This window comes from Cervus canadensis, chromosome 25 (assembly GCF_019320065.1).
Source record: "Cervus canadensis isolate Bull #8, Minnesota chromosome 25, ASM1932006v1, whole genome shotgun sequence".
NCBI lineage: Eukaryota > Metazoa > Chordata > Mammalia > Artiodactyla > Cervidae > Cervus > Cervus canadensis.
In genome coordinates, this window is record NC_057410.1 from 23,640,063 (window position 1) to 23,663,006 (window position 22,944).

General features: G+C 49.5%; 1 protein-coding gene across 1 annotated transcript in view; it reads right to left on the minus strand.

Moving 5' to 3' along the window:
- The window catches only part of VDR (vitamin D receptor), a 56,179-nt gene that overhangs the window by 5,840 nt on the left and 27,395 nt on the right, over positions 1-22,944 (minus strand). Inside the window, exons 4-7 of the mRNA XM_043446489.1 lie at positions 16,227-16,357; positions 9,021-9,205; positions 8,735-8,849; positions 6,589-6,760 (exon numbers count right to left, since the gene is read on the minus strand). Coding sequence (XP_043302424.1) covers positions 6,589-6,760; positions 8,735-8,849; positions 9,021-9,205; positions 16,227-16,357 — 603 coding nt within the window. The remainder of the gene's footprint in view (positions 1-6,588; positions 6,761-8,734; positions 8,850-9,020; positions 9,206-16,226; positions 16,358-22,944) is intronic.

Sequence of the window (22,944 nt, forward strand, 5' to 3'; positions counted from 1 at the left end):
TTCCAGCCCTGCTTCCCATCACAGACTCCACCAGCCCTCCATTCTAACAACATAAAACTACTCCATGCTTGGATGCTAGGCATTCTCACACTGCCATGCCTTTAAACATAGGACAGCTCCAGCTTAGAGAATGCATCTTCTTCAGGTCCTGAGTCTAGTTAGGCCTCTCATGGATCCCTCCACCCTCTGATTCTCTTTACAGAATTAGAGCCAAAAAAAAAAAAAATTAGAGCCATTCCTATAAGACCTGCTGCACATTGCTTGTACCTCTATTTTGCCTTTCCCCCTTCACTCCTGTCCTTTATTTTTATTTTTTAAAATTAATTAATTTATTTTAATTGGAGGCTAATTACTTTACAGTATTATAGTGGTTTTTGCCATACATTGACAAGAATCAGCCATGGGTGTACATGTGTTCCCCATTCTGAACCCCCCTCCCACTTCCCTCCCAATCCCATCCCTGAGGGTCATCCCAGTGCACCAGCCCTGAGCACCCTGTCTCATGCATCGAATCTGAACTGGCGATCTATTTCACATATGATAATATACATGTTTCAATGCTGTTCTCTCAAATCATCCCACCCTCACCTTCTCCCACAGAGTCCAAAAGACTGCTCTTTACATCTGTGTCTCTTTTGCTGTCTCGCATATAGGGTCATCGTTACCATCTTTCTAAATTCCATATTTATGTGTAAGTATACTGTATTGGTGTTTTTCTTTCTGACTTACTTCACGCTGTATAATAGGCTCTAGTTACTCGTGTCCTTTAGATGCTTGTCTCTGGCTCTTCATCATAAACTGCTTGAAGGCCAGCACCACACTTGCACTGATCACTGAGTCCTGAGCTTGACAAGAGGGTCAATAACTCTGTGTTGATGAGTCAAGAGGCTCATGACTAGCTCCACTATTCTGAGTCACGAGCTGGGCTTATCTGAACAAAGACAAGGAAAGAATCAGGGCCCACAGATCAAACTGCTTCCACTTCTTCCCTTTCTCTTTCTGATTGCGTACTTCCTCCTGGATATCCTGTTGAGGGGCTGTCACCCCCTGTGGCTGCACTTTGGAATGTAAAAAGGTGGGAAACAGATGTTAATGGATAAGAGCCCTAGGTCAACAGGTGATAGGTGAGGAGGTGTGGAAAGGCTTGCATGACTAGATGGGCACCAAAGGGGCTACGCTGAAGGCAAATCACAAAGTGCTAGAGTTGGACGGCCCCTCCTCGAGACTGTGGTCCAGTTCCTTCCTCAGCATCTCTAACAGATGGCTTTCACACAACCTCTGCGGGATTCCCCCCGGGGCCAGGGAGCTCCCAGCCTCTGGCCACAGTCATGAGGTGCTTGGCTCTTGGGCTAATAACATCTTCTGTTGAGCAATAACCCACAAGATGACACACTCATCCATGGCTTGTAGTTCCGTCCTCTCAAGGAACACAGAACCTGAGTTCTGCATTAGCCATGGGTGTGGTGGTGGCTTAGTTGATAAGCTGTGTCCAATTCTTTGTGACGCCATGGACTGTAGCCTACCAGGCTCCTCTGTCCATGGGATTTTCCAGGCAAGAATACTAGAGTGGGTTGCCATTTACTTCTCCAGGGGATCTTCCCCACCCGGAGATCAAACCTGAGTCTCCTGCATTGCAGGCAGATTCTTTACTAACTGAGTCACCAGTGGAGCCCAATCCATGGAACATCCCTTTAACCATTTAAGGAAAGCCATCATGTCCCCTCTCCCCTTGCCTCTTCTCTGGAATAAACAACCCTGATGCCATGGTGTCTGAATGTTTCACTGTCCTTGGCACCCTTCTCTGGGTGCTCAATCCCCATTGAAAAAGTGAAAACTAATACCACCCTCATTTGGGTTTTAATTCATGATGCAAGTAAAATATGTTCATTATTAAATCTTGGGGAAATACAGACAAAATATAAAGTCAAGTAAAAATGGCTCATAACCACAACAAACATTTTGGTTTATTTTCTTCCTATCTGTTTTCCATGTAAATACCTCTTTTTCAAACGTGCACCAGGTCATAGTAATCCTGTGTCCAACTTTCTATGTCAGTTCATAGTGTGAGGCATCATGTTACATCAATGTATTAAAGGTTATTTAATCGGTCTCCCACCCACCTATGTTTGGGCACTTTGGTCACTTTTAAGTTTTGCTGTTTGGGGCTTCCCTGGTGGCTAGTGGTAAAGAATCCACCTGCCAATGCCCAGAGATGTGGGTTTGATCCCTGGGTTGGGGAGATCCCCTGGAGAAGGAAATGGCAACCCATTCCAGTATTCTTGACTGGGAAATCCCATGGACAGAGGAGTCTGGTGGGCTACAGCCCATGGGGTTGCAAAGAGTCGGACATGACTTAGTGGCTGAACAATAGCAACAACGAGTTTTGCTGTTATAAGTAATTCCATGAGGGACATCTTTGTACCTAATGTTTTGTTCAATGGGGACACTCAGAATGGATGGCTGGAAGTAAACAAGCATCCCACGGGTGCCTGGCTACAGAGATTTCAGCAGGACCACTGCCTACTGTGATCCAGACATACTACTTCTATGAGAGCAAATCTAGAACGACCTCTAATTACCACCCACAGCCTGGAAATACAGGGACTTTCTAAGTGCAGCTTGCAGCCAGAACTGGTAATGGTGGTGGGTGGGGGTAGCGGTGGAAGTAAAGGAGAAGTCAGGAAGAGACCTAGGTCTTCCTGGTTCCTGCATCAGCTCTGGCTCTGGGCTTCTCTCTGGACCTGACTAATATTTACACCCAGATCAGTTTTCACACCTGCAGCCGCTTCTGGGCATCTGTGAGACGCTCTGGGTATGTGTTGCTTGTCTTTCCCATCCCTGCCAGGCGGTGTCCAGACCCTCCCTGCTTGTATTCCATCAGCTGCATTCACTGCAGCCGTTCACATGTCTATCTGTCTCTTCCATCAGACACCAACCCTCTGGAGGCCAGTCATCTTTTATCTCTCATGGTATATGTAAGAAAGCTGAGTGCTGGACAGATGCATAAGTGAATATAGAGGAAAAGCACAGGAGGAGGGAAGCACTGTGACCCCAGGCCTTTGACCCAGGAAGGAGTCCCTAGGGATAAAAATAGTGGTGAGGTTGAAGGCATGTAACCCTCTGGGGTTGACTGGGTCTGGTCCCTCATACACACCTCTGGGCAGTGAAACCTGGGTTCCTTGGTTCTCAGATCCAAGACCACTCCTGGTCATTGAGCTGCTGCTCCTGATGCCGCTTTCCCCTGCATTTCTCTTGCAGGGCTGAGGGAGGGAGATTTGTGGGGTGCAGACTAAGAGGCTGAGGGAGAAGAGGTGGGAGGCAGGAGCAGAGCCAAAGTCACACCACAGGGCAGTTCACACCCAGCACGGCCCATCCAGTCCTGCCCCATGTTGGTCCCACACCCGCACTGGAGCCTCATCCTGTATTCTCGCCTCCACTCATCCACACAGAAGTCCCATCCTGCCCTCCCCACACTTTCCACCCCTGCCTCCAGGCAGCAAGATCAAAGCTACCAGGGATGCAGCCATTGTTCTTTCACTTCTTGGAAGAACAGAACATCTAACTGCAGAAACCGGCAGAACCGGAGAGCAGATGGGCTGGCCCCGCCTGGGTCCCGGTAGCCTGGGCCCTGGTCCAGGCCTGGGGCAGCATCTGCTCCATCCAGTCCCAGCGAACATCCACTTCAGTGACCCTCCCAGAGCCCTTGCCAAGGCCTGCTCCGGTTTTGTTGGAAAACATTCCACTTTGTGACTTCTCAAGCCATGCCAAAGCCAGAAAAGTCAACTCAAGCATGATTTAATCCATTTGGCCTCAATAGCTGGGTGGCTGCAGTACCTGTTTGTATACACCTCACTTCGGCCAGGATTGCAGGGCTAGACCAGTGAACTCTGGAGAATGAGACTTGAAAGGGAAGGAAGTGGGGGTAGGGTGGGGGGAGATTTTATCTCATCCTTGGGGAGAGAAGGGCTTCCCAGGTGGCGCTAGTGGTAAAGAATCTGCCTGCAATGCAGGAGATGCAAGTTGAATCACTGGGTTGGGAAGATCCCCTGAAGGAGGGTATGGCAACTCCAGTATCCTTGCCTGGAGAATCCCATGGACAGAGGAGCCTGGTGGGCTACAGTCTATGGGGTCGCAAAGAGTCGGACATGACTTTCACACGGGGAGAGGAATTGAGGGGCTAGTGATGCTATTTTGTATGAGGGTGTGTGGGGTAAGGGTAAGGGATGAGGGCCAAGAGAAAAACTGGGGCTCGGGTTACTTAGTAGAGGGGGTGCATTTGGGTAGTCTGGTTAAACAAGTCATTTTCTTTTTAGGACGATTTTCACAGGTGGAAAATCACCCAGCCACCACTGATAATCACCAAACCTCAGCCTCTGGACAGGGCTTTGGGTGCTCTCTGGTCCACTGGGCTAGGAAGGAGGAACCCTGCGCAGAGGAGGTCTGCTGCTCCTGGAATTCAGCTGGGAGCCGCCTGCTACAGTGTATCCATCAACAACCTGAAGTGTTTTTTCTCTAGCTATTTACACAAAACAAGACTTTGGAACAAGTACAGTTTGCCAACAGTAACATGAAGGGAGGAGGAGGGAGTTGGAACTTGTACTGAGCAGAATGTGTCATCGGTTCCAAGGAAGGGCTCTGTAGGGTGAATCTCGGGCCTCACAGACAACACCCCTTCTGCCTGCTGGAGTGGCCTTTACTCCTTTTAATGCGACCAAGGTGCGCGATGTGGTAAGAATGTCTCAACACCATTTGATGTTTTCACTCCTTTACAATTTTCATTTTAATTCCAGGAAAGAGCATTGGAAATACCTGGTATTTGAATTGGCGTGAGGCATAAAGTAACAGACAGCAAGTTGTCTCAGGATAGAAACAAACTGGGAAGTGCTGGGTTTAGCTGCACAATTACTAACATTTAGCTGGTAGCGTGGCAATTTTGACAGCAGCTGATGGCTTCCCTACACAGCAGAGATTCCCCAAACAATAAATGCACCCCCTGTTAGCTTCAATCCAGAGCTGGCCAACATACAGTCATTTTCCAGCTCCCAATATTCTAGCCCCGAATCTGAGCATTAGTGTTGAGGAAGCATGCTGCCCCTTTCTGGTACGACTTCGACTATTGCTATTAGTTGAAATGATGAGAATGCTGCTTGATATTCCTTAATTTACTTCATGTCTCAACCACATTGTCTATGTATTTGAAGACAATGTCCCAAATGAACTTTTAGAAAGAAGGAGGCTATAAACATTCATAAATATAGATTCAACTGCCTCCCAGCATATCTATTAAAAGTGTCAACTTTTACATACTGTTGAGAATATTGAGCACTGCATGACCATTTAAATGAAGAGGGTATGGCAACCTACTCCAGTATTCTTGCCTGGATAATTCCATGGACAGAGGAGCCCAGCAGGCTATAGTCCATAGGGTCTCACAGAGTGAGACATGAGTGAAGTGACTGAGCACGCACAACCATTTAAATATAAGTATTATATACCATTATTACCAAAACAATAGAACATTTAAACATGTACAAATGAATCCATAAGGGAGGGTCTCTACTTCAGTTGAGGGCTTCCTGGGTGGCTCAGACGTAAGAACCTGCCTGCTAATGCAGGAGACGTGAGAGATGCAGGTTCAATCCCTGGGTTGGAAAGATCCCTGGAGGAGGAAATGGCAACCCAGTCCAGAATTCTTGCCTGGAGAATCCCATGGACAGAGGAACCTGGCAGGCTCCAGTACATAGGGTTGCAAAGAGTTGGACACAACTGAGTGACTAAGCATGCGCTACTTTAGTCAAACTCCTTATACTTACCTACTTTGGCAAAAAATATCTCAGTACAATTAGGAAATAGCCTTGGGTGATACATCAGTCGGGTGAAAGATGCCCAGGTTATAGATGCAATTCCCTCTCCCTCTAGGATTTCTAAATTACTTCACAAGCTCAGCCCTTTCTCCACTCCATCACTTCATCCTGATTTCAGAACTGGGAGTGAAGGATTAATGTAGGTTTAATTTAAAAGGATAGCATGAGGGACTTCCCTGGTGGTCCAGCGGCTAAGACTCCATGCACACTCCCAACGCAGGGGGCCTGGGTTTTATCGCTACATCGAAGTTAAGAGTCTGCATGCCTCAATGAAGATCAAAGATCTTACGTGCCACAACTGAGACCCAGCTCAGCCAAATAAACAAGTAAAACATTAAAAAAAATAAAAAGATAATATGAGAATTAGATTCAAGGCAGCTGGAGTGGACACAGCAGCAAACTCAGAGTTCTCAATCCAGTTCGGACACACCGGCTCCAACACTGGAAATCCCAGTGTCGAACTTCACTGGGCAATGTCTGTTCTATCACACAGACACTGTGAAGGATGCATGGCTTTCCAGTGCCAGCCTGCCCCATAATGCTGGAGAGGCTGACGTTCTTAAATACAGATTTCTGGACCTCACCCAGAGATTCTGATTTAGGAGGTCTGGGAAAGAACCTGAAGGTGTATTTTGGGAAGCAGTAGGTTGAGAATTTCCAAGACTTCTTTGGGCTCAGGATAGGATTCTGACTCTGTCTCCTGGATGTCCCAGAAACTTCTTACCTGAACCCTGGAATCATCTTGGCAAAGCCGATGACCTTTTGGATGCTGTAACTGACCAGGTCAGCCAGGTGGGGCAGCATGGAGAGCTGGGACAGGTCCAGGGTCACAGAAGGGTCATCGGAGTCTTCTTCATTCAGATCCAGGTTGGAGAAGCTGGTTGGCTCCGTTGTGTCTGGGGAAGGAAGAGGGAAGAGAAGGAACTACTTGAGCCAGCCTTGCTCCTGTGAGGCCCTCCTGTTCTCCGGCATGACTGCCTCTCTCCAAAGTCACTTCCACTCAAGTGTCCCCCTGAGGTTCCCCACATTTTTCTTCAACAGAGTGAAGAAGCAGGAAAATCAAAGAGCAGAGACATTCTGAGATATGAGACTTCTTTAAGAGTGATTTTACATGTCGTTCCTAATGATCTCAAGTCAAAGATGAATTTGGAACCAATAAAGTTGTGGAAAACAATGTTCAGCCTCACTAGTGATCAAAGAACAGCTACCTCTAAACCAGAAGCAAATATATTTAAAGGTTGACACCAGTATTTGTAAAGATGCAGGAAATTAGGCAATCCTTGTGCAGTGTTGGGGTGCTAAAGGAGGCACACATTTGTGCAACTAATCTAGAATGCAATTTGACCATGAGGGTCAAAAGCCTACTGGTCACGTACACTCTGTGACCAGTAATCCTATGTCCATGAATTCAGCATAAGGAAAAATTCAGAACGAGTGCAAATATTTAGCCATAAGCACACTGTTATCTTAATCAAGAGCTGGGGGAAAATCTAGATATCCAGTGGTAGGGGGTTTAGATGTGTTATTATACATTATACCCCAGAATACTATGCAGCTTCAAAAATTATATTCTAGACCTTCACTGATAAAAATGATTCGACCATAAAGTAAAAACAGTAGGAAGGTGGATAGAGAAAAATAACACAGGAGAGGGGTTACTACAAGGTTAACTACAAGGTGAGGGGCTCAGGGATCAGTTATCCATGCAGCGGTCACAGCAGATGGGTAGACACATGACCTGCTCCGCTGTTATCTCTGTCTAGTTGGCACAGAGACCCCTCCCACCTACTCTTGATCTAGGCACAGATCCATCAGTGAGTGTGGAAGCACCGTGTCTGACTGCTCCAGCTCCCCAGAGGGGAGGGAGCTTTTCCATCCCTGCCCTCCTATCTGGCAGAGGGCAGCTGGATTGGGTGAGAGGTAGAGTGATGAAGACAAGGATGGGGGAGGATGAGGCAGGAAGATGCAGAGGAAGGTAGAGAAGGACAATAAGAAAGCAAGGATGAGCTGGAATGGACAGATCCTCCAGGACCTTAGTGGAAGGCGGCTTGAGTGGAAGGTGGGCTTCCATGCTGAATTTCACCTTCCAAAGGTTCAGGCTCCGATGACTAGTTAACAACACTGTTTGCTATGTTTAAAAGTTGCTGAGAAAGTACATCTTAAATGTTATCATGGGGTGGGGGGGAGCTCTTTGTAACTCTATGAGGTTAACTAGCTTATTGTGGCAATCATTTCCCAATGAATACCTATATCAAATATTATGTCATACACCTTAAATTTATACAATGCTGTATGTCAATTGCATGCATGCATGCTAAGTCGCTTCAGTTGTGTCCGACTCTTTGCGACCCCAAGGACTGTAACCTGCCAGGCTCCTCCTCTGTCCAGGGGGATTCTCCAGGCAAAAATACCAGATTGGGGTGCCATGCCCCCCTCCAGGAGATCTTCCTGACCCAGGGATCGAACCCACTTCTCTTGCATCTCCTGCATTGGCAGGTGGATTGTTTACCACTAGTGCCATGTTATATTTTTATAAAGCTGGAAAAAACAAAAACCAAACCAACAAACAATCCACCCGGCAACAAGGGCCCAGGCTCAAAGGACCACTGAAAGGAATCAGGTCACTTCCAGGGAAGGTGCCCGGTGTAGAAGCCTGGCTTAGAGGAAGGAACAGAGGCTCTGCAGGCAACAGCTTGGCCTCTTCCTTAAAGTCCTCAGCATGTGCCCTTGGGCATGTCACGCCTCTTCTCTAAAAAGGGGTTGTTCTGGGCAGCACACAGTAGTGAGTGCTGTCCTTCTGGCTGCGGCTGAGGGTAGGTGGGCTGGGAAAGCTCTAGGACCTTGGGGAGGGAGTGTGCTGTCCTTCTCACCTGGAGAGGAGGTACAGTGATCTGAAGAGGAGGAGGACGAGCTTCCAGAGAAGCTGGGCGTGAGTATCGACCTTGAAGGATGGTTCCCCTCGTGCTCACTCTTGCGAACTGGAGGCTGGAAGGGAAAGGGGGAGTGTCAGAAGCCCACATTGGAGGTCACCTTCCTCCCTCCTCTTCCTGATCTTGTTTACAGGAGGGGCAGCCCTCCCTAGGGTCAGAGGGCAGAGCAGCTTCCAGCCCTCCCCGGATGCTGTGCCCAGATCCCCTCGCCCTCCAGCCCATGTACCCGGAACTGGCTGAAGTCGGAGTAGGTGTCGTCGTAGGTCTTGTGGTGGGCGTCCAGCAGGGTGGTGATGATGCGCTGCTGCTCCTCCGACAGCTTTGGCCGGAGGCTGTCCTTCAAGGCCTCCTCCTCCTTCCGCTTGAGGATCATCTCCCGCTTCCGCTGCACCTCTTCATCGGTCAGGATGACTGCGGGGGCCCGGAAGGGGGTGTCAGGAGGGCGGGGCCTGCAGCACCTCCAAGGAACCTTCCTCCAGGGGTAAAGGCTCCAGATGGGAGGGGCTGTGCCCTGACACTCGGAGCTCACCAGGCCATCCTGCCACGGGGACCCAAAGCCCACGATATGGATGAAAGAGTGGGTGCTGTATGTTGAAAAGGCAGGAGCATGAGAGGAGGAAACAGAGCAGTTGGGAGGCAGGATGCTTGGGCATCATTAAGGTGACTGGGATTCCCAGGAACAAGATGTCTGACTCTAAACAGACTGAACTCTCCAGGCTTCTGTTTGTTCATTTCTAAAATGAGGAGATTGGACCATAGGATCTCTCCTAAGATCCTTTTTTATTCCTTCTTCCAGGAAGCGTATGGTGTGGGGATCCTACCTCAAAGGGTCAAATGCTTTGAGACCTGAATCCAGCCCTGCACAGAGCAGATGATCACTCAGGGGGAGGGAGGGTGCAGGGTCCCAGCGTCGGAAGCTAGGAGATGCTGAGAAGACCCCTCTACGTGGTCATCCCCACATAACTTTCCAGGCATGTGATCTACTCTGGCCAAAGTAGAAAAGACTTTGCCTCTTCGGTTCCCTGCAAAACAACCCCTCCTTCAGTCCTTCCAGTCTTGAAATTTCTGCCCAAGGAAGTTTTCCAGTCCTTCAGAAGTCCCCAAGGATAGGTAGCAGCTCACGCTCTATCTGGGAAGCTCTCTCCAGTGGCTAGCCAGGGTGTCTGATTGCAGGGGCTCCAAACCTCTGTTCTGGGCGACTGCCGGGAGGGTGGGGCTGGGAGCAGGCCCAGCACACAGACCTCCTGGCCGGGGCCTGCAGAGCGCTGACGGCAGGAGTGGGCACTGGGGCCCTCGGCCTGTAGCTGCTTGCTCTGTGCTAGTCTTGCCAGGGCATCTGCCCACAGAACTGAGCGTTTCACAAGAGCAGGAAAAAAGAACCAGAATGCCAGAGTGGGTGGCTTCTGGGCTTTAGGAAAGGCCCATAGGCCTTGGCCTCTTGGGGGTGGGGGGTAGGACGAGAGGAGTGGGGGTGGGGGAAGGTGAGCCTGTGGGGGGTGTGAGTGGGCAGGGCAGGAAAAGGAAGCTGGTGGTGGAAGATGGCGCGTTCCCTCCAGAGCTGAGGTAAACCGTACCTAGGGGAAGACTGGGCGGAGGCCACGCCCAGGTTACTGACTCACCTATCCAAAGAGCTGCCCGACCTCCTCCCACAGAGGGTGTCAGTTCAGACCCCAAGAGATCCAGCCGGATGGGAGGGGGAGCAGCAGGGAGCACCCCATTCAAGGCAGGGTGTGAGACGCTAGCCTGGGGAGGCCAAGTCCTGTTCATCTGAAGGGCAGGCGCAGGATGGGACGAGGCTGGGGCTGGGGGGACGGCTCTGGCTGCCCACAGGGGTGCTTTTCAGCCCCATGGGGCTCTCATAACCCGCTGTGATTCTATGACGTCACTGTCCTGCTCAGAAACTTCTTCTGAATCCTTCCTGCTTACCATGTCCCACCTGAAGCCAAGATTCTTTGTGATTTCCCTTCTTCCTAACTTTCCAGCCTCATTGCCGGGGTCTTGACACAGCTGTTAGTCTAGTCGCACTGGGATTGCTGGCCTGTGAACATGACCTGCTCACTCCTGCCATGGCATTTCCCATGTGCTGGATGCCTGTCCAGCTGGGTCTTTTCTCCCCAGTAGCCATGCAGATTTTACCAGTTCCCCAGCACCCGGCTCACACCCTCCTGTACCACAAAGGCTTCTGTATTGCCCTGATCTGCAAGGAGCGGTTTTCTCCACACACACTGGCACCCGATCTTTTTTCACTCTATCACATTTATGGTTATCACATTTATGGTTATATATCACATATAGGTTCCAATAAATACTTGCAATAGAGAGAGACTAAGTTCAATGTCTCCTTCACTGGAACTGCAGGGTATCTAAGTTTGGGGGCTGCATCTTACAATGCCTATATCTCCCGTACCAAGGCTAGCCCAGTGGAGCATCCTCAGTGGTCTGATGCACCAGAAACCCAACATATCAACACTGACTGTACCTACTGTGTGCTGGTCGTCCTTCTGGCTCTGGATGTGCACCAATGATGCCTGTTCTCTACAATTTCAGAATAGCACATTCTACCTGCCAGTCCACCAGATCACTGAGCAAAGTTTACATTTTCAAATACTTGTGACAAGTATTTTCAAGACAGAACCCCTTGTAACGGAGCACCTGTAACATCATGTAACCTTTGCTTGATGATTCAGAGGCATCGTTCTGAATAATTATTGGACTTTGCAGGAACAAGGTTATGATCTCAGAACCATATGGGTCTGTTTTCCTGCACTGTGTGACTCAGCATGCTATGATTTTTTTTTTTTTTTTAGCATGCTATGATTTTGAGGTCCTGTGTTACTCTTCCAACCAGTCTATCCCACTGTCTTAAGCTATGTGTTGTCTCTTCTTACTGGAGTGTACCTTTATCCTCCTTAAGAGTTACTTCTAACTTGCTGGGAGCCAGAAACTCTGGTGACCAAGCTATATGTCATAAAAAATACTGTTAATAAATACATTGTTAATAAAAATAAAGTTTTTTTTTTTACATACCAAGCACTATTCCAAGTACTTCTTACATATTAACTCACATTATTTGGCCCTTATAGTAACCCTTAAGGCAGATGTTATTATCCTCATTTTACAAGTGACGGGACCTGAGCACCAGAAAGGCTATCAAGCCTGCTCAAAGTCACAGAGCAAACAAGTGGTAGAGCTGGTATTGGGTCTGAGCGGTCTGGTTCTAGAGTCCAAGGTCCTAACTACTACTCCATACTGCCTATGACTATAATCGGCTATGAATGCTCGGCTGGACCCTGGTTTTCAGCTGTGGAGTCATGACAGAACAGGTGTTCTGATCCACCTGAAGAGTGTGAGAAAATAATGATTAAATAAAGTAGCAAAGCTTGTAAGTGATATACTTTAAAAGGATAACGTTAAGAGATTTGAAGTTAAACTCATGGCATTTCTCCTCTCCATTATTTCTAGCAATAGCAACAACCATCACCCTGTTTGCAGTACTAGAGGAAGAAACACTAAGATCTGCTGGTTTCAGATGAAGGCTGCCAATCCACGGACCTCCCTGCAGGCAACGTTGGCAGGGGACTAGATAAGCTATAAGCCTCTCATATATGCAGATATTGTTGTGACTTACGAAATAATTCATTTGCTTAAAGGGGTTGTTAATTTCATAGAATGCTTAAAAAATCATTTTCTCAATGAATTGCTACTAAAAATACCATTACTGTCATGTAGGAGAACACTTTTTTGTTGTTTGTTTTGTATGTTTTTTCAGCTTAAACAGTAGAAATTTATTTTTCACTAGGAGGCACATTTTGAAGTTAAAAGCCCATTGATGGGTTTGTCAGTGAATAAAGGGCATGAGCTGTGTACATGGACTTCGTGAAATCCATATGGCTGCTTAGTAGCTTCTCAATTCCTTGCTGACTGGGTAAAGGGCTTTGCTCAAGTTAACCCCATGCAAGATGTTCCCTATTCCATGAAGTCTATGATTGAGTTAGGGAGTCAAGCATCTTAAAAACATTTCAAGTTGCCAAAGGTGGCCTAAGGACAACATTAGGTAAACAGACAAAATTTTTCCAAATGAATGACATTGACAGTATCAGATGTGGGTGATCTTCTTGATCTGTAAATCAGTAAGAGATACAGAGATACAAAGAAGCAAAATGGGGAGCTAATATTCAATCATTCAACACATATTTATGGAGCACCTACTATCAGAGGCTGTGCTCATGATGGGCAGAAAAGATGTCCATGTATAAAAATATTAAACAAGTTCACATGTGCAGGCCAGGTCTACAAGAGGCCAGAACTCAGCTATGAAATGTCTTGGGCTCCAAGGACATCAAGTCAACCTGGATTCGAAGAGACAGAGAGAGTCTTTAGTGAGAACAAACTCTCTTCAATCCATCCCTTGGGGCCCCAGGCAGTGCCTGCAAATGCAGAGTCCAGGAGCTCTGGCCCACGGAGGAGGGTAGGGGAGAAGGGGAAGGGGGACCAATGGGTTATGCTGGGGTGGAGCCCACAGGCCTGGCCTTTGGAAGCACACAGACCTAGATTATTAGCTTTGGAGGCATGACATTTTAATGTCTCTGAGATAGCACATCTATTACAAAAAATAAAAATAAAGACAGAAGTATTTACAAATTCAGGGGTTGTTGTCAAATTTTAAGAAGGTGCTAGTGCCTGACACTCATATTGTAAGTGGCTAACAAATGTTGGTTCCCACATGCATCCTCGCCCCCTTCCCATGCCTCCTGTAGGGACAAGCCACCTGTTCAGCCCCACCAGAAAGGAGCCTGGGTTTGCAGCTTCCTTCAAAGGAAGCCCTGGGGTGTGCTGTGGTTTTACTAATGTTGACACTCAGTTGTCTCCAGCAGGCTAGGCTTTGGGGATGACAGCCAGCCTGGATGGTCAATAAGCAGATCCACTAGGGATCGATCGGAGCTGGAGAGTTCCAGGCCAGACATATTGACAGGTCTCCCAAAGTTTGGCTAAACAGAGGCAGGAAATAGAGCTCTTCCTGGAGGACCTTCCTTTTGGGGCAGTGGAAAGAATAAGTTCAGGGTTGCCCCAACGTTTCCATCTTACCTGGAGCTCTGGGGGCCCAGACCCCAAGAACTCAGCGCTACCAGCCCATCCTGAGCTCAGCACAGCTCCTTGCATTTGGGTGGCGAGAGGGGTGGGCACCGGGCTGCCCTGGGCACAGAGCAGGGTGGGAGCATGGGCTCCGTCACAGGGACTGAAGCTGAGGTGGGGGTGGCTGAGGCACAAAGCTGATTGGAGGTTGGGGGTGAGGATCCATTTCTGGGTTGCCGGCCCCCCACCATGTGGCATTACTGGGGCCGGGGCACCCTGGAACACTCAAGGCCTGCTCATCAGGGTGGATGCGGTGCTCTCCATGGGGACCAGGAGGGATCTAGGAGGGGACAAGGAGTTGGGTTCTAATCCCAACTTGCTTTCTGACCCCCAAACCCTGGTGCTTTTGCTTTTCTGGGTTTCAGATGATTTCTAAGTGTGCTTCCTGTTCTAAGCTGATGAACATCTCTTTTCTCCCAAGATACCAGGAGAGGAACCTCTGGGACATCACTGAGGCTGGCCCTGACCAGAACTCCTGTGGCAGAGCTTTACTGGATCCCAGGTATAAGTCTGGGCCATTCTTGGCTGGCTGGGGCCTTAGAATCATGGCTGTCTGCCCTGTGGGGACTATGTGCTCAGAATGGGCAGGGGCTTCACGTTCTGTATCCTGTGTGTAGCCCAGCACCTTGAACAGAGCAGGCTGCCCTGAACCGGCATGTGAGAAGCCCCATGAGGCACCCAGGCCTTGAGCCTCCACGGCTCCAGGATAAACAGGAGTTGGGTGGGGCAGGGGACCGGGCAAGGAGCGATTCGCCTGCCCAGGCCTGCCTGCTCCTGTGGGGGTGAGGAGCAACGACGGCTTGGAAACGTCTTCCAGCACTGCCAGTGTTGACTGGGGAGCTGGGATCAGGAGAGGGGCCGTGGCCCATCAGAAGGGAGCCTGTCAAGGCCTGAGGAGGCTTCTGTTTCCCCCAAAACAAAAGAATTTTTTTCTCACCAAGGAAGAAATTTCCCATCCTCTCAGCCCTGTCCTGTGGCTTTTCCCTTGTTCGAGACACATCTCCCCTGTACCTGGCCCCCCCACTCCCCTGCACCCACCCACCCACACACACAAAGAATGGGTCCCATAGCCAAGATGACCTCCAGGTCTGGATGCATCTGAGTGTCTCTCTTGAGCCTCCTCAGCCCACAGCTCAGCAGGACACCCACACGATCGCAGATCCTGGAGCAGATCAGGGTACAGAGCACAGACAGGGGTGGGCCAAGGGATAGGGCGGGGCAGAGTGTGCAGAGGGTACCCATGCCCAGGGCAGCCCAGAGCCCTTGCTTCCGGTCCAGGGAGGGCCTGGCCAGCACTTCCCCAGGTCCACTGGATTCAATGGCGTCTCTGGTTACCAAGTAACTCATACTAGAGCTCAGATGCAAACTCCAGGAGCTGTTTTTAACAGTGAATCAAAATATGTCAAGCTGCCCCACTGGTCCTCTCCTGCAACCCCAGAGCTAGACAGGAAGTCCTAGATCGCTCCTCCTTCTTCATCTGGATCTAGAGGGTCCTGCTAAGAGTTCGGTGCTTCCCCTTGCAGGATCTTTCCACCTAGCCCTGGGTATGTGCCAAGTCGCTTCAGTTGTCTCTGACACTTTGCCACCCTATGGACCATAGCCCACCAGGCCTCTCTGTCCATGGGATTCTCCAGGCAAGAATACTGGAGTGGGTTGCCGTGCCCTCCTCCAGGGGATTGTCCCATCCCAGGGATTGAACCCACATCTCTTACATCTACCAGCATTGGCAGGTGGGTTCTTTACCACTAGCGCCACCTGGGAAGCCCTAGCTCTGGATACCAGCCCAACTGGAAGGCTAGGGTGGGGCAGAACCCCCTCGACAACCAGGCTCTGAATATTTCTTCTCCCCATCACTGCTGCCTCTCCCCACCCACAGCAGCCGTCTCCCCCAAAGTCCAAAGAACCCTGGGGTTCTTGAGCCTCATCCTTTCCCGGAAGGTCTTAAGAAAAGGTTGCTGTTAGAATAGCGATGAAGCCTCAGAGGAAGATTAACCTGAGGGTAGGGACTCAGGTCTGTCCCTCCTCACAGGCCTCGCACCGGAGAGGCCCTTTTCAGGCCTCTGGTGGACACACACACAGATCCCGGAAAGGCTCACAGGGCCCCTTGGACCTTGGAGTTCCGGCCACCGTGCCTCAGGCTGCGGGTCCCACTCACGCCGCAACGCGGGGGCCCCAAATCACGGCAGCTACAGAGAAAGGGCAAGCGGACCTCTCTGGCCAAAACGCACAAAAGGCGCCGCCTGCCCCGCCCCTCCCCGGCCTCGCCCCGCCCCTCCCCGGCCTCGCCCCGGAAACTCACATTCCTTCATCATGCCGATGTCAATACAGCGCTTGAGCCTGCAGGCCTGGCAGTGGCGGCGGTTGTCCTTGGTGATGCGGCAGTCTCCATTGAAGGGACAGGTGAACAGCGCCTTCCGCTTCATGCTCCGCCTGCCGAGAGAGAGCAGGGACCCTCCGCTGGGTCACCCACCTCCCAGCCCCTCAGCCCTGCCTGCGTGAGAGAGGCTGTGACCCTGAGACCTGCTGGCCAGGCCCCTGGCAGGAAGACTCCCAGGAAGAATGGGAGCCCAGGCAAGCCCCTGGCCCCTCTCAGTGGCCACCCCTGCCCAACCGTCTGACTTGCGGTGTGTGCCACCGTGCCCTCCTCCTGTTCACTGCTGATTCTTCCCCCATCCTTGCTTTTATTTACCTTCAAAGTCCTCTACTCCTCCTTCTCTTTTTTATTACACAGGAAATATGAGTGAATTAACCCAACAAAATTTTTTTAATAAATACTGAAATCTGCAGAGCAGCTTTCACTGCCTTTAGCTGTGTGTGTGTGTGTGTGTGTGTGTGTGTGTGTGTGTGCGCGCGCAAGCCCAAATGTTCATTTTCTTAATTCTGGCTTTCTCCCCTGCTGCCAGCTACGGGGACTTTTATGAGGCTGCATAGAGGACATCTTCCTAGAGGTTCCTCTTATAGTGAAGCAATTTAGCAAAGAATAAAGACTCCTAAGTTGGAATCTTAGGAGTATGAAAGTGTTAGTCGCCCAGTCGGGTCTAACACTTTGTGACCCCATGGAACTGTAGCCCACCAGGCTCCTCTGTCCGTGGGATTCTTCAGACAAGAATACTGGAGTGGGTAGCCATTCCCTTCCCCAGGGCGTCTTCCCAGCCCAGGGATGGAACCTGGGTCTCCCACATTGCGAGCCAATTCTTTACCGTCTGAGCCACCAGGGAAGGCCTTAGGAATGTGAGTTCTTAGCTTCTTGGATACTGTTTCATCCCCAGAAACTCAAGGAGCTTGAAGCTGAGCCCATAGGCAGAAGGCTCCAGACAGCTGGCCCTTAAGAACAGCTCAAGGCAAAGGACACCCAGTCACCTGGGAAGTAGCTGCTGTTGGCTTTGGACCTCAGCCCCTGGTACCCTCCCATCACAGCCCTCATACCCAAGGGGCAACCACAGACTGGGCAATACGGGGAGGCGGGGGTGTTGGCTGGTGGTTTACCCCCAGCCAGCCCCTGCAGTGACCCCCCAGGGAAAGACTGCACCCCCAAGATCTTGCCTATGGAAACAGAAAGCCTTTCTCCTTGTGCCTGCACACATTTACTGCGGCTTCCCAGAGGAACAGAAGAACATGGAAGCACCTCAGTTAGCCTGGTGTGAGACACATCTGTGTGTTCCAGGACCAGATCCCCCTTCACTCCTTTCTCTCTCTCTCACCTGGTGGTTCTTGAGGGGCCACCTGTTACCATTAACGCTCAGGCCCCAGAATGCCCATGATTCTCTAAACCTACGTAAGGACCAGAAGTTTCTAATTAGAGCAAACTCTCATTTCTTTTTTTTTTTTAACAGCCAGGCATTTTGCCTGGGGTGGCTAGCTGAGAGGCAGCTGAGAGGCTGCTCTGCCCTCCCACCCACTGTCTTGTCTGGCTCACAATCACCCTGTTCTTTCTCGAGAGCCATGGACACCAAAAAGAACACGCATCATGGTACCTCTAGACATGTGAGCCGAAGCCTCTCAGACCTGCACCGGGGGCCGAGAGCTTCTCAAGGCCCCAGAGGGAGGGCGCCCCAGTGTCCTGTCGAGGCCTCTCCTTCCTCAAGCTCTGCAGGCCCCAACTCTGACCCTCCTTGGTGGACACTTCCCTCAACTGCAAATTTGCTTGGAAAGAGAGTTTGAAACATCATCCTTTTTCTTTCATCTTTCTCATGTTGCAAAGCTGAGGCCTCGCCCAGGAGAGCTGGAGACAGCTGCTCAGCCCGCCTTTGCCTGACAGCAGGAGTGGACTCCGAAGAGGCTGGGATAGGACTCCAAAGGGTGCAGAGCTGGGTTAAAAGATGCTGGGGGCGGGGACCCGTGTCATTGCTTTCAACCGTGTGCTCGGAGTATGAAGCCCAAGAGAACTGAGACAGAAAGAGAAGGAGGAAGAGGACCAAGACCATGACGAGGAGGGAGAAGTGGAGAGAAAGGAGGAGGTGGAGGGGGAGAAGAAAGGTGAGGGAGAGGAAGAGAGGGAGAAAGGTGTGGCCAAGCTCATGACCTCACAGCAGGGCTCAGACCAGGGTAAGAATGCAGCCTGTGCTTCTCACACTTTGCCACCCCTTGTCCTGGAGCCCACCAACCTTGAACTATGTCTCCACATTATTTGAGCAAAGCAGAAAGCAGCCTATGAATGCATGGAGCTCTAAAATTATTATTATGAAAACATGTAGTAACCAGCTCTCCCTCAGCTTGTCTACAAACAGAATCAGAGGCAAGGAGCTGGATAATGGCTGGGGAGACAGAGGCTGTGCCTCATAAAGAACATCATCATGCTCTGGGCCATGGGGTTCAGTGTCCGGGGCAGGGGATGGGGGCAGAAACCTCCCCCACCAACTCCAAGAGCAGACCCAGGCCCTTCCCAGAGCCCGGGTTCTGCAGCCAGCCCTTCAGGCGTGTTGGCTGTTTGCCAGGACCATTTCCCCGGGCTCTGCAGCCTAGCTCGTCCAGTTCTGCCGCCTGCTAAGGGCACGTGCACACATGTGGTTGTCATCTGGGCTCTGCCCATGAAGAGTCAGGGCAGCCAGACTGGCCAGCTCTGGCTCTGCGCTTTGTCCTCAAGATCCAGACCCCGCCCTGCCTTCCTCCCAAAGCTAATTGCCTGTGAGTTGGTTTGGTTTTGAGAAACAAGAGCCTCAGGTTTCCATGGGAGCCCATTTCCTCAGCAGCGCTCTCAGCCTCATCCTCTGGGTGGTTGGCAATTACACCCCAGGTCAGGAAAGGGGGGTAGTGGTGGTGCAACCAGGCTAAATATAGACGCCGTTTCTAGAAAGCCGGGGTGAGAGAGGACACTGACCGATTCTTCTGCCAGAGACCAGTTCATCAAAACAGGAGGCAGGCAGCTCACAAAAGCATTAGGCGCCTGGGCCAGGGTCTCAGGCCTGGGACGGGAGGGTCCTTGAGGAGGTGATCCCTGCCAGTAGAGACACACCTTGTAAAGCCCAAGACCGGGGCCAAGTGCTAGCTCTGAGCTTTGTCTCTACTGCAGCTCCAGGGTCAGAAACGCCAGAGCCTGGTCCAGGTGAGGAGCCTGCTAGAGCTCCTGATATGAAAGGTCCGTGTGGCCTGAGAGTGAGACCTATGGGGCTCACTGTGTGTGGGGCGACAGCCAGGGCTTCTCAGCAGGTGAGTTAAAAAAGAAAAGCTAACTTTAAGGAAAGGAAGGTTGATGGTGAGGAGCACGGGCCTCATTTTTGGAGAGCAATTTGGCAAGACAGGCATATATTGCTACATGGCAGTTATGGTTCCAGACCACTGCGATAAAGCCAATATAGCAATAAAGAGAGTCACACAAATGTCTGGTTTCCCAGTGCACGTAGAAGTTATGTTTATGCTGTATTGTGTTAAGTGTGCACTAGCATTCCATCTATAAAAACAATGTACACACCTTAATTAAAAAATACTTTCTCACTGAAAACTATTAATTATCATCTGACAATGCAGAATTGCCACAAGCCTTCAATTTGTAAAAAACACAACATTTGTAAAGTGCAATAAAGCAAAACACAATAAAACAAGATCTGCCTGTGTCTACCAGTATGTAAACTGCACAGAGCTTTTATTCATACAGTAAAGCCATTTCCAGGAGTTCATCCTGGAAATGGGTAGACCAGTCTCATGTAGGGACCTGAGAACTGGATTGGGAAGATTTATTTTTCACTTATGTCCCCTTTTGAACTGTCTACATCTAAAAAGAAAAAAAAAATTCACAAGAGTTATTCATAGGACCAAATACAGCAACAAATAAACACCACCCTTTAAAACTATTTTAAAAATTTAAATGAAACACAGGCTTTGGTTACATAGATCTGTTTGGGCTTAAATTCTAATGCACAACCTTGGGCAAGTCACTTAATCTCCCCATGTCTCAGTTTCCACGTCTGTAAAATAGGAACAACCCTACAGAGGGGGTGTTGTAAGGATTAAGTAAAGGAAGCAGGACCTTTACTGCACCTTTAGTGCTTAAGCACTAAATAAAGGGAAGGGAGAGGGACTGGCAGGCAGGGGCAGTGGGAGGGAGTGCTGACCGGTGGCTGAAGACAGCAGTGCGTAACCTTCCCATGAGAATCCGAGACCCTGGGAGCAGTCAGCACATCTCCACTTACTCTCAGCGTGCCTGGTGTGGGGTTCCATAGGCAGAGAGGCTCGAAACATATCGTTGCTTCATGTGTTGTTGCTTCTGATGTCTAGACCCACAGCCCTCTGTGAGTACCAATGTCTTGTCTCTCTGAGTGCCAATCAGGTCCCACAGAGTTCCTGACTGACATGAGGGTCTCTAGAGCTCCCCGGACAAGCCCTTGCTTTCTCATATCTGATATTTAACTCCTGTTTGTGGACCTTTTACCAGAGACCCTTGCTGACACATCACAGTTACATATGTTCCAGGTCCCATAAAAGAGGATAGGAGAGGACTATCTATTCTCCAAAACTGCAAAGGAACAGTGATAACAAGCACCATTTATCGAGAGCCTTCTCTTCCAGCACTTTACATATTGTCTCTGATGCTCTCAACAGCCTAGTGGGATAGGTATCCTCCCAATTTTACAAGTGGTACAAAAAGGCAATGGAAAGTGAAATAATTTGCTTAATGTCACACAGCTAGAAAGTGTGAAAACTGACATTAGAATCAAGATTGGTTGGATTCCAAAGCCTATGGGATTCTTACGTAATATGGTCTTTAACATGAATCTACCATATCTCAATTCCAGCTGAATCAGGTGTCAAAAGTCTGCCCCTCCAGAGTCCACGGGCAGGAAGCAGGTGCTGTTTGAAGGACTCATGTAGGACAGAGAAGGACAGAGGCAGGACCCGAGATGGGCAGGTTGGAAGTGGGGGTGACCTCTGCCCATCCTCTCCATGGGCACCTCTATTGCTGGGGCATGGGGAGGATTCCCAGGGTGTGCCGAGAGGGAATTCACACCAGAGAACCCTGAGGAGAGCTGGGCTCCTAAAGAAATAAAACTGACCAGAAAGAAATGTACGACCTTCGTCATGTCCAGGGAGCTGCCTTTCTTGACGCGTCCACTGGCATCCCCTCTCCAAATATCTGGCTTCTCCACCCAAACTTCCAAACATTACTCTTGGCTGCTCTGAACATGACCCCCTCATTCTCTTCCATTCACATCCTTGAGCAGCTGCCAAGCTGACCTGGACAAAGTTCTCTCTGGCAACGCTGACCTCTTAGTGACTGATTCACTTGTGCCCACGGAATACCCTGAGTGGCCACTCCTTGCCTCTCGATTTACTCTACTGCCTTTAAGCACTTTGAGTCGCTGGACATCTGCCCCATTTCTCCTCCTCGCTTTGCATCACAGCTCCTGCAAATATCATCTGGGTGAACTTCCTGAGAGCCAGAACATTCCACATGTTCCTGGATCCTCACCAGCCTACACTTCCCCAAAAGCATCATTAATGAGGTCCCTGAGCACTTTGGGGCTCACAAATAAGGAGGCATTGCTCCACATCATCTTTGTCAATTTGGCACTTACTGCACATACCAGCTTCATGGTGTCCTGATGAGGAGGAAGATGACAAAACAGAGAGGCAAACGGTGGTCTGTTTCCCAGGCTTGCCTTCCAGGCAAGGATTTTAAACTGCATATTCTTCATTCTCTTCATCAAAGGGATCTTTCTGATTTTCTTCTCATCCCTTATACCTTCCTTTATATTAGAATCTGGACAAAGCCATTCATGACCAGAGATTCAACCACAGATCATCACTCACTCTCTCTCTATATATATCTTTATCTATCGATCTATCTATATATTTATGCTTTATAGTAGACCTACATATTTCCCCCCTGTGGCTCTTGCTTATGATTTGGTTGTTAACATTGTTCAGTCACCTAGGTGTGTCCACCTCTTTGCAACCCCATGGACTGCAGCACACCAGGCCTCTCTGTCCCTCACCATCTCCCAGAGTTTGCCCAAGTTCATGCCTATTGCATAGGTGATGCCATCCAGCCATCTCATCCTCTGTCACCCTCTTCTCCTTCTGCCTTCAATCTTTCCCAGCATAAGGGTCTTTTCCAATGAGTTGGCTTTTTGCATCAGGTTGCCAAAATATTGGAGCTTCAGCTTCAGCATCACTCCTTCCAATGAGTATTCAGAGTCTTCTCCAGCAACACAGTTTGAAAGCATCAATTCTTCAGAGCTCTGCCTTCTTTATGGTCCAGCTCTCAAAACCATACATGACTACTGGAAAAACCATGGCCTTGACTATACGGATCTTTGTTGGCAAAGTGATGTTTTTGCCTTTTAACATATTAGGTTAACATATTACCAAGACATATAACCATTTAGAAGCCCGTCCATGCCAACCTTTTATTTTCACTGGAAATAGCATCTTTCTGTATGGATTACATGTATTCCAGAGGAGCAGGAAGTAGAAACAACATGAAATGGCTTGCAGGCTGGCAATAGTCTCTAATTCTTGACCATAGGTCAATAGAACTGACCAACCCCCATAATCACACTTTGGTTTGATTATGAGTCTTA